General features: G+C 43.5%; 1 protein-coding gene across 1 annotated transcript; it reads left to right on the top strand.

The window, feature by feature from the left end:
• Positions 1-261: 261 nt before the first annotated feature.
• On the top strand, positions 262-11,993 carry LOC139640549 (carnitine O-palmitoyltransferase 1, liver isoform-like; the record flags this gene model as incomplete). Its single annotated transcript, XM_071514720.1, has 6 exons — positions 262-364; positions 3,371-3,458; positions 3,859-4,054; positions 7,591-7,779; positions 10,090-10,195; positions 11,877-11,993. Coding segments are annotated over exons 2-6 (645 nt in total), but the record flags the coding sequence as incomplete, so codon positions are not given.
• Positions 11,994-12,605: the final 612 nt, after the last annotated feature.

The following is a 12,605-nucleotide window of genomic DNA, read 5'->3' as shown; positions in this document are numbered from 1 at the left end:
CCTCCCTTTTTATGTTCCTTCTTTCCTTTAAAAGTACCCTTCTTGCTTCCCCTGAGAAAAGGCAATAATCTAATTTTGTATTCTTCTTCCGCTTGTCCTTCCTCTGTCCTTCCACCTTCAAAACGCTAAAAGCAGAGATCTAGAGAGTCTTTCCTTGTTTGTAATTACACTATACATATGTATGTATCATGTGCGTTGTTCTTGTTTTAAGTGTTGGTATTTATGACCCTCCTGACCCTCCTGACCCCCCCTCCAGGACTTCCTGTACGTAACCCCGACCCCGGTGCAGGCGGCCAGGGCAGGAAACACCATCACCGCCCTGCTGCTCTACCGCCGCAAGGTCAACCGGGAGGAACTCAAACCGGTAAGACCACATCGCTGTCGGGTTGACGGGTTAATCGGTTAATGGGTTGGGGCGGGGGGGGCACTTGTCTATGGGTGTGTCTATAGGTGGATGGTTGGGTTTCTGTTTGGTGTGTTGGCAGGGAGTGTGTGTGGGTGTGTGGTTTAAGATAAAAGGACTCTTAAGTGACGGGGAAGGTGGGTCATGGCAGCAGTAGCAAATAATAATAGGATACAGCAAAGAAAACAGTATATGAATAGGAATATAAAGTTATATAAACATACACAACTGGTAATTAGGATGTGCAAAATAACAGCAAATTTTACTGAGACCAAGTAGGAATGAATGCAGAATATGTACGATATGAAAATGACCAAAAATGTAGTATGAAATAAGTCGAAGCATGATAAAAATGTCAGTATATGCAGGATGTGAGAATATGAAAAAAAATGTGAATTTATTTCAAATATACATAATGTGCAAAATGTGCATTGTATTCACATAAACAGGGTTTTTTTTTTAACAGGTAAAAAACTATACCTTGTCATTATATTCATGTTACAGATATAGATAACATATGTACCTGATGCAAGGACTTGTGTGTTGACTGTAGGGTTACAGAGAAACACGAGTGTGTGTGTGTGTATGATTAAGAGTGCATATTTCTCTTGCTCTGCTCCTGTGTGTTATATTCTATTATTTTTTTTATATTGTAGTCTATATTCATTTTAATGGTCTATGGTTTCATATTAGCTGAACTTCTGCAAAGAGCTGTAGAGCAGTGGTGGAAAGAGAATGTCGTAGAATGTCCTACTGTGTCCTGTAATCAAGTACTGTTAAGATTTTACTTGAGTAGAAGTAAAAGTACTGGTGTAAAATTCTACTTAAAAGTAAAAAGTGTCTCATTTAAAATGTACTTTAAAAGTTGCTGAGTTACTTTTTTAGAAAACAGAACATTCTTAGCTGTGATCTTTTCCATGCAGTTCTCAAAGGACGAGAGGACAGAGTTCAAGCTAGTTTCTTTTCATTGGAAAAATGAGAAATTACACAATAAAGTGCACAAACAAAGTGAAGCCAGATTACTCTTCTCTTCTTTGCTGGCTGACTTTTCACTACGAATGCCTCCACAATTGGCCATGTTATGACTGTGCTAATGGAGAAGCTACAAAATCTGTCCTCTGTAAGTACAGTACTTCAATAAAAACATACTTAAAGTAAAAAAATAAAATTACCGACTTCAGCAAATACTCAAAAAAGTACACAAAAAGCTACCCAATTACAGTAATGTGAGTAAATGTAATTATTTCCACCCTTGCACCAGACGTACACAATAGGTTTAGCCATCTGAAATTCTTGCTCGGTCACATCTTGAGAACATGTCAGTAACATCAATGGCAAAACAGTCAGTATGGCTGGCCTCAGTGGGAAAATAAACCCTGCTGCTGTTGATATCAACTACAAAGCGTCACTTTTTAGTCTTTCGTCTTAGAATTTATCATGCAGCAATTCAGAGACACATTTCTGGTATTTCCTGAACTTCACAAATGTTGTTTAGCAACCTCCATGAACAATCACCACACTTGAACCCGCTGTTTTGAGTTGTGGGGTTGTGAACTTTTGTCCAGAGGCAGCGGGGTAAACTTCGGGGGGGGGGGGATTTTTAGGGCTGTCCCGAATACCATTTTTTGGGCTTCGGAGCTTCGGTAGTAATCAATGGCGAATATTCGAAGCTTCGGCTGTGCGCGCGCGGGGGGGGGGGGGGTAGTGTTAAGAATCACGCACCTTCAAACTGCTTGGCTTTCCATACACGGGCAACAGTTCACCCAACAAAGTTCACACATAGTCACAGTTCCTCCTCACAAAAACACAGCACTGAAAACATACTTAACATACATATAACTTCAATTAATAGCCCGAGAGAGAGAGAGAGAGAGAGAGAGAGAGAGATGGTCGAGCGAGCTAGAGAGAGAGAGATGGTCGAGCGAGCTAGAGAGAGAGATGGTCGAGCGAGCTAGAAAGTGAATGTAGAGAGGGAGCGGTAGTAGCGAGAAAGCCGGTGAATCAGATAAATAAAACGTTATTTTCTGATTGTTTCACAGCGGTTACGTTCTAAAGCACAGAGAGAGAGAGAGAGAGAGAGAGCCCCGTATCAAAATACCGGTAGCCTACCTTAGAAAAAAGATTAAAAAAAAAAAGATCAACGGATAAATGTCTTGCTGCTGCTTCTCCTGAGTTTTGTTCAGCAAATTTGACAACTGACAGCTTGAATTTCAGGTCGTACTTTTTTCTCTGTGCCACCATGGGCGATCAGCAAATGTGACTGACGTTGGAATGCAAGTTAAAAAAAAAGAATAAATAAAATTACATTTAAAAAAACGAATATCCGAATCCCAAAATTGAAAACCGAATACCTACCCAACGAACGAATATCCGAATAGTCGAATATTCGGGTCCAGCCCTAGGGATTTTAAGGCCACAGTTGTGTAGATGTTGTGTAAGCTTCCATTAGAAGTCCAGCTGTTTTGCTGCCTTGGGGGATCTGACAAGTCTGGCCTGCTCCGAGGTTAAACACACACACACACACACACAGCATCTAACACATGCCATTTAGTGGACGCTTTTATCGAGCCGTTTATGGTACGAAGAGTACATACACTTTTAGCAAGGCTGGCCCTCTAATATATAGCACCATGGTGTACGCATTTAGCCATACAGGAGACACACACACACACACACACACACACACACACACACACACACACACACACACACTGGGGATTCATTCACACACACACAGCCAGACTCAAAGCGAAAGTGTTAGACCCTCCACTGTCCAGTGAGTGTCAGTGTTTCTGTTTAATGCAACCCATGTTTGTGAGGAAAAATAAACCAAATCAAAAGTAACCTCTCTCTCTCTCTCTCTCTCTCTCTCTCTCTCTCTCTCTCTCTCTCTCTCTCTCTCTCTCTCTCTCTCTCTCTCTCTCTCTCTCGCTCTCTCTCTCTCCCCCCCCTCTCTCCCTCTCTCAGAGTCGTGTTCCCGGTACTGTCATCCCTCTGTGCGCTGCTCAGTGTGAGAGGATGTTCAACACAACACGCACACCAGGAGCTGAGACTGGTAACTCACACACACACACACCATACACACACATACGTATCCTTCGGTTTATTGTTTACCATTAACTGACCCCCCTTATCTAGTCCTCCTGGTGTCCACACATTCCATCACATTACATAAGAGAAAGGAAATATGATAGTGAAGGAAAACAAAAAGGAAGACAATACAGAAAGGTACAAACAATGAGGCTGCAACAAGAACTAAAGCTGGCACTGAACCTACTATTGTTCAGTATGTTATCTATGTAAAAGTGAATGTGTCATAAGATTCCTTTTGAATTATATATGGTATAATAAAACATACCTACCAGTATTACTGTTACAGAAAAAATACTTGCTACGTAATCCAGTGGCTAGTACAAATCAAATCTCTCTCTCTCTCTCCCTCTCTCTCCCTCTAGACGTGCTGCAGCACTGGCAGGACAGCGAGTTCGTGGCGGTGTACCACAGGGGGCGCTACTTCAAGCTGTGGGTGTACCGGGCCGGCCGGCTGCTGTGTCCCAGGGAGATCGAGTACCAGATCCAGAGGATCCTGGACGACCCCTCACCCCCGCTGCCCGGGGAGGAGAAACTGGGGGCTCTCACTGCTGGAGACAGGTAGGGACTGACTGACCGACCGATGGGTTCGTTGAATGACTCACTGACTGGCTGACTAAGGCAGTGATTCTCAACCTTTTTCATATCAAGGACCCCTAGTTTAGTCCACGTTAGAGCCACGGACCCCCATTTGATGAGATTTTTGTCTCGGACCCAAATCTGAGAATATTTTTTATTGTTAGATATGATTTTGTCCAGAATTCCATGACTATCTGTATTGTAGGTAGAGAGATGATCAAAACAGTCATTCTTCTACATTCTCTAACTGTGTTAACTTCTTGTAAATGAAATAACGGTGAAGTTTAACAATTCATCAATTTGCTGGGGACCCCCTGGAACCCCCTCAAGGACCCCTGGTGGCCCCCGGACCCCACGTTGAGAACCACTGGACCAAGGTGCTCTCGTGTCGCGTGGAATCTCCGGCCTACAGGATGTCTTTCCTTTTATTCAAACTGAGCAAATCCTACGCATCAGCATCTCAAAAAGCTGAAAAGAAAAGGCCATGCCCATATACAGTATATCCTAATTCCTATTGCAATTGCATTACTTAGCAAACAAAAATGTATATATATAATTTTTGCGGGAATATCGTGCAGCCCTGATTCATCCCATAACAATTGAGGCACAGTAAGAGTGTGTTTAAAGCCTAATAATAAGAACGGAGTAATATCAGCTCTATGAGAGGAGCTGCTGCATCGTAGCTGATCACTAGGTGGCACCAGAGTAGATTGCCTAAAAGCGGAGTCAGGTCATTTACCCACAGTCACCCACAAGCCTCAGTTCCTAGATCGCTAACATTTAAAAGCAACAAACGAGACGGAGGTCAAGTCGTAGCGCCGAGACAGCAGAGTGCCAGTGCGTGTCATGCTTTTCTCCGTCCTCATTCGACACGGTGGCGGAACGGTCTCAGAGAGTTGGGTGCAGCCCACCCATCTGGCACTCCGCCAGACTTTTCCGACCCAAGCCGATGTGTGCATCCCAGTTGGATTCCAGCCAAAACAAGCAAAGAGTGGTTTTAGGAAGTGCAGTGCGAGTCCAGTAAGATTTACATTCCACCTCACCAGCCACTTGTATCCGACTGTGGATATATGAGTCAAGTCAGGTCAAGTTTATTTATAGAGCGCATTTCATACACACGGCAACACAATGTGCTTTCCATTTCCCAAGTACAAAAATATACATAGACTGTGTAATTGAAGTGAATCAGTGGGAGAGTTTCTATAATGTGAGGGTAAGCCGGTTTCTTCATTTGTGTGTGTGTGTGTGTGTGTGTGAGGCAACAAGCGCATTCTTGGTGAGAGATTTGAAGATGGACTGCGACAAATTTACATATTGTTTCACTTTCATTTGAACACAAGGTCTCAACACAGATCAGCTCAATGGAGATCCCTGTGGAAACGGAGGAAAAATCAATAACTGCGCCGCCCTTATGATGACAGTAAAGCCCTCTTATTATATTATTGCTTCGCCCCGATGTCCGCCCACATTATAAAAACACACTCACTGTTTAAATCACTGACAGTCATGTACACTAGCAGTAAATGCATTACAGAATAAGAGAGCAAGTTCAGAATCGGTCCAGTCCTACTACTAAAAGTCCTACTCTTGTAAATATGTGTTTCAAATAACATAAATCCATAAAAAATAAAGTTTTTAACGGCAGACAGTAGTGGAGACAGATGGAAAGGAGAAGTGAAGAAGAAAGAATGTTTTGAGTTGAAGAATGAGGAATTGGGATAGAAAGGAAGAGTGAACTCTCTCTCTCTCTCTCTCTCTCTCAAGAAATGAATGAGTGACGCGTCTCTGTAAGGTGTGGCGTTGTGACGAAAGGAGATGTTAAAACGTGAGAAGGAGAACAGAAACCAGGAGAAGGAAATTGTGTGTGTGTGTGTGTGTGTGTGTATGTGGTTTTATGTAATTGTGCGTACAAGTGTGTTTGCCCAATTACATGTCTTTCAGCAAGCTTTTTAGACTGTGTTTGTCTTGGCTGCAAGAACGCATAACCACTACGCTCATACACACAAACACATACACAACTAGCTGTCTTGCTCCATCTCACACCCACACATTATTGAACCATTACCCCAGGGGCAATCAGTTTTATTGTCAGACAGGGTGTGACACACACTTCCATTCCTTTCTCTGACTTTCAGTGTGTTTATTCTATCTTTTGTCAGTTAACTGTCAGTCAGCTTTTTGTCTACAAGTGGAAAGTCTTTATTCTTGCTTTGACAGGGCCTTGAGCATTAATCTGTTAAATATTGACAGACACACACACACACACACATATTTTGTAAGCCACTGAAGATTGATACAGCCACTGATACAGTAGTAGAACCTCCCATCTCTATGAAGCCTAATCAGTAATCAGAGTAACACAGTGGTATGGTTTTGCACTTCGTTTAATGTCAGTTAATAACATATAAGCATATCATTCTGGACTTAAATACATATTGGAGAACCAATCGGATTTGTGGATGTGCGTTCCTTCGGTGGCTTTTGCTTCGTGGAAGAAGACGATGTAATAAATGATCAATCAATTTTGTGAAAACGTTAACATCATAGTTTAGAAAGAGGAGTCTATAGCTATAGTTTCCATCCCCGTATTTTTATGCAAATTGTGATCTGAATGGAAACACATTCCCTTAATATGACAAAAATAGTTTTTCCACCTGCCTGAGGTGGAGACATTTTTTTTTTTTTCTGGTTTGATCACAAATCTTTTATTGTGGAACACGAGCAGAACCAGAGTATCTGCACAAAAAGCGCTCGATCCTGAAAGTCTTGCGGGACGACATTTTGTCCACAGTCCCTTTCCCCACTACGGCGGCGGCGGTCGAAGCGCGCGGAGACGTTTTTTTTTTTGTTTTCGTTAATAAACAAGCGATGTGATAAATAGTGACGGAAACACATTCGTCAAATCGAGTGGTGTGGCTCAATCTCACGGCAACCGCAGTGGAAAAAGTGGCTTTGGACACACTGAAATGCTGTTTTGCAAAATATCTGAATAAATAAATGGCGCCCGTCCCGGTTTCTCTACCAATGCATTTCTTTGTCTCTCCAGATAAAAGCGTGACACTTGACGAACATTCGGCGACGCCGGGGGAACAATGACAGCTTGCCCAAGACTAAAATTCTTGAAAGACTCAATTTATAAACCACTATCCTTTCTCACGGCATTTCAAAAGTTCAGTCGTAATTTCTCTTGCCAGTTGGATAGCGACATAGCTTTTGAGAAATGGCAGGCCAGACGTTGCCACCGGCTCCATGTTGAAGCAAAGCCTGTTGCATGTGGGACGTTCCCAGGCTTCAGGGTCTCATGAGTGTCAGTGTTTTCCCGAAAAGAACAAACTAGAAAGTCCCACCAAACATCTGCAGATTCCAATTTTGAACTCTGGCCTCTTCTAAATGTGGGGACATTAATAAATCACTTGCTTCTCTATAGGCATCTGGCATGTGTAATTTGTGTGGCCTGGATTTTTGTTAATATCTGGACATTTATAAAGCCTTAGAGTGTGTGTGTGTGTGTGTCACAGGATTCCTTGGTGCCAGACGAGGAAGCAGCACTTCAGCTCCGGGGTCAACAAGCGATCGCTGGACGCCATCGAGAGGGCGGCCTTCTTCGTCACCCTGGACGACGAGGAGCAAGGCATGATGGGGGAGGACCCAGTGGGAAACCTGGACCGCTACGCCAAGTCCCTGCTCCACGGGAAATGCTACGACAGGTGAGAAGAAGACGAGAGAGAGAGAGAGAGAGAGAGATCTATACCAAAAAGTAAAGGGGCTTGTAGCACATAAACAAAGCAGATTCTGAGAATATAAAAACAATACTAGCCCTGATTCTGCCATCATCTAGTGAGGAACCCTAAGGTGCTTCCTGGCTCCTTTTGAATCTTTGGAGAACCCCCTGATGAACCCAAGAATGTACAAAAATTAGGGACACTTTTCCAATATTGAGTTGTACGTCCTTTGAGACGATCCATGTCTCAAGTGAGACATGGATCGTGGAAACATGGAAGCATCCAGTGACATCCAGGAGTTTATATCAGCAAGGCAGGACTTTAAGCAATCCAGACTAGGGAGGGAGCCATAGGGAGACAGAGGGTAACCTAACTTTTTCTAGAACCTTGGACAAGACTGATAATTTAGAAATGGGCCTGTAATTAGTAAGGACAGAGGGGTCCAGGTTTGGTGTCTTTAACAAGGGCTGGACTATGGCATGCTTAAAGACAGAGGGGTAACTACCAGCGGCTAAAGAAACATTTATAATAGATAAAATGTACGGGCAAACTGTACCATGCACTTCCTTTAGGACTTTTGTCGGAATAGCATCCAATTGGCAGGTAGCCGATTTCATTGAAAGTATAGTTATATAAGTCAGAGAGGTAACGGGGTCAAAATGTGTTAGTAAAACTTGAAATGTTTGAGGAAATAGAGAGATCATGGGTGTCAGGAGTGATCTGAGTCCTGACATTCTCAACCTTATTCACAAAGTAATTAAGAAATTCTCCACATTTTTTCCTGGGAAAGTTCGATATTATGGGAAGGGGAGGGATTAACGAATCTATTACCTTGAACAACGTCCTGGGGTTATGGCTATTCCTCGTAACAATGTTGGAAAAATACGCCGATCTCGCATCCTTAACTGCGCACTGATAGTCTGCCATGTGAGTTTTTCGGATATCTAATGAGATTTGTAGTTTGTCAGCTGTCCGTTTCCGCTCAGCTTTTCTACACAGTCTCTTTATGAGCCGGGGTATGACCATTTAGCCGCGGGATTCCCCTTTAATGATAACGCGGCATTAGGGGTCACTGCAAAGACGGGGGAAAAGAGAAGTAGTGAGAGGAGGAGGAGAGAGAAAGTGAAAATTCAGTCGCTCTGCATCAGCCAGCACAATTTATTCGACCCCCCTGTCTGCTTATCTGCCTGCCTGTCTGCCTATCTGTCTGTCTGCCTATCTGTCTGTCTGCCTATCTGTCTTTCTGCCTATCTGCCTTTCTGTCTGCCTATCTGTCTTTCTGCCTATCTGTCTTTCTGCCTATCAGTCTGTCTGTCTCAGTCTGATGCAGTTTGACTCTTGTCTAACCCCAACCCTTTGCTTTCATCTTTCATATAAAAGCCAAATAAACAAGGCAAGATTGAACGTGTCTTTCCCCCCAGAGCCAAGCAACAATAAATACACCCACACCATGTTTTGACCTATAATTGTGACTCATCCCTCGGGCCAGTCAGTGGAATTTCGAACCTGCTGGAGCGCAGGGGCGAGAGATGCATCATTGATATCCGAACAGTGGTGTCTGAGATATCATCCACAAAACAACAAACTAACAAATGAACAAGCTACACTGCATGAGCTAGCTGTAGTACAGTTCTGTTGTGTAATAATATGATCCCGGGTCACAGTCTCATTTCCTCTCCGCTGTACTGTTTGTTTCCAACACACAAACACCTATCCCTCACTCTTTCTCAGTTTCCCTTCCTCTTTTCCACTCGTCCTCCGTCTGGCATCGTCGGCTTCTCTCTCCGTATGTCTCTCTCTCTCTCTGTCCGCTGCGGTTCCCAAGCAGAAACGACCCTTTTAACAGAGAGAGACAGAGCCAGACTTGCTAAACGACAAACTTTACAACGTCAAACCTGGAAACCATGACATGAACCGCGGTCCTGGCTAACAAAGACGCCCTAAATGCAAAAAAGACATGGATATAAAGTTTGTAAGGCGACATGTTTTTGAGGGATTAAATCCTGGCAGACTTCCTGTGGGTGTCAGGTGACTTGACAGGAAGCGGAGCGTTACGTAACGATATGAAAACCACTCAACTCAGCACAATGAAACGAGGAAGAAAAACAGAAACGGCCACATAAATCGTTTTTTCCAAGTTTGCAGAAAGGTACTCGGCCACAAAGCGCCTTCACACATCTCCCCCACCTCTGCATACTGTGATCTGTATGGCACGCAATACATCGTGATTCTCCCCTTTCCCTTTACCCCCTTCCCCTCTGTCTTTCTCTCTTTCTCTCTTCCTCTGTCTCCCAGGTGGTTCGACAAGTCCTTCTCCATCGTGATCTACAAGAACGGGAAGAACGGCCTCAACGCGGAGCACTCCTGGGCCGACGCGCCGACAGTAGCTCACCTGTGGGAGGTGTGTGTGTGTGTGTGTGTGTGTGTGTGTCCACTCAGCTGTGTGGATTTCTCTTTATTACCACTTATCCGCCAAAGTCGAGTTCACCCAGCAATCAGAGGAAGTGAAACAATAAGTGTATATATGATAAAGCCTGCTCAATTCGCTGACTTTTAATGAGGAACTGTGGTTAAGACGATTTCATGGAAGTCTGACGGACATCATCAACTATCGGAACTGTGGACAGAAGAGTATACTCATCAACCATGATAGATGCTGGTAACTCTGAATCAAACAACTGAAAAATGTCCATCTAATGCGGTTTCATGAATAACAGTATGAACGCTGTGGTCGGGTTGCAGTGCACAAGCCCCGCTTACTACACCTACTGCAGATGTACACTTTTGCACACAAAGCGGTGCACAGAGCACAGACGGTGGTCTACTGAGCAGTGGAAAGAAGTCATATGGCCGGATGAGTCATCCTTAACCCTTTTCTGAAGAAGCGGGTGTGTACAAATGTGGCACACGCAAAACAATGCGTACGTGCCCGAGTTCTTGCTTCTTATGGTGAAGGTTTCTGGTCGCCCAGTTGTGGTGGAAATCTGTCAAAAGCACTGGACTCATACACAAAGTAAAGACACAAGCCACTTACTGATTTTGAAGATTAATGAGATTATTATTGAGTCAATAATAAGGAGACATAAGATCACACCCAAAGCTTACATCAGTATGTCTCAACTAAAAAACAAAATACTTGATCTTATATAGTTTTCTAAGAGACAAAGAAATGATCTGTGGCTGGTCAATGCATATTTTCTTAAATACTTTCAACCAATTGGCACAAAGCCATGAGAGAGGGCATCCCCTAATCATGTCATGTTACAGGACACCTTCAAAACAGAGCCTCAACTTCTGGTTTCACTTAAATGTCTCTACCAAGCTCTCTTTGTTTACAATATAGGTGAAAGGTAATATCAGAACATAATGAATAAATGATAAAACTAGATATTTGACTTAGTTTACTTTGACACAGTCATCAAATATTATATATATATACTACAGATTATCTAATATATAGCACTATTGGCAGATTCTGACGCGTTTCCCACCAAAAGCATTTAAAACACCAAAAGATGAATTTTTTTGTATTCAGTGTTTTCCCACAGAATTCTATTCTTGGCAGGGAGGAAAAGTGTCTGAAACGGCATTTGGACCATCATGGGACACTAAAACTCTCCACTGAAACCCATTCTTTATTCTTTTAGGTGGGTTAGCAGCTCTTTAAATCAGGGTGAGGCAAGTTTCATAGGGGTTTTTACAAACTGCCACCACTGCAGAATGAAAAGAGAAACTGTAGATACTCTATAGATGTGTATGTATGCATGGATTTGTGTGTCTAATATACAGTTCCAAGTCTCTGCGTGCGTATATTTGTATGCGTGTGTGTGTGTGGATGTAAATACATATGAATGTGTCCATAGCCTTGAGCATGTGTCTCTCTCTCTCTCTCTCTCTCTCTCTCCTCTCTCTCTCTCTCTCTCTCTCTCCTCTCTCTCTCTCTCTCTCTCTCTCTCTCTCTCTCTCTCTCTCTCTCTCCTCTCTCTCTCTCTCTCTCTCTCTCTCTCTCTCTCTCTCTCTCTCTCTCTCTCTCTCTCTCTCTCTCTCTCTCTCTCTCTCTCTCCCTCTCTCTCTCTCTCTAGTACACCCTGGCCACAGATGCCTTCCAGCTGGGCTACTCAGAAGACGGACACTGTAAGGGCGAGGTGGACCGCTCGCTACCGCACCCCCAACGACTGGTCTGGGACGTCCCGACAGAGGTACATCCACACTGGGCAGATGTGTGTGTATGTGTTTGTGTCTGTGATCACATAAGATGCTCTTTCAAACATGGCTGCTGTTCCCCCCCCCCAGTTATTTTCATTGGTTGGGTCACAGCAGGCGAACGTCTCCCCAGGGTGCTCCGGTTAGTCTCTGCTTTAGCCGCACCGCGTATTGTGTCAATGTGAAAATACCCTTGAGTTGGCCACTCTTTAGCTCTTGGATGAGATGATAAAATTCCCGGTGCTCTGTTCTCCCTAGAAGAGTGTCATGTACCCGCACCCTGCAGAAAGAGCAATCGCTAGCTGTCACTTGTCATTTTTATTTTCAACTAGAAGGCAGAGCGCAAACCTCTGCCAATGCTGATCAATTCTCTAACTTTCAAAAACTGTAGGTTTCTGTGTGTGTGTTTGTCAACTTGAAAGTCCCAGATTTCTGACTTTTCCACAGGCCCAAATCTTTTAATGAGGGATATCCCAGATCAGGATCACCACCAAAATCGAATCAGCTGATTCTTTGGCTAAGGGCTTTCTGTCCACTGAATTTCAGCCAAATCATCTGTTTGTTACTTTTTGACATATCTTGCTAGCAAACAGACAGATGAGTGCAAA

This window comes from Centroberyx affinis, unplaced genomic scaffold, assembly GCF_046629955.1.
Source record: "Centroberyx affinis isolate AG114_WGS23_722 - 3 ecotype Tasmania unplaced genomic scaffold, CSIRO-AGI_Caff_v1 ptg009781l_1, whole genome shotgun sequence".
NCBI lineage: Eukaryota > Metazoa > Chordata > Actinopteri > Beryciformes > Berycidae > Centroberyx > Centroberyx affinis.
Note: the sequence above shows the minus strand (reverse complement) of the source record. Positions and strands in the feature narration are given on the sequence as shown.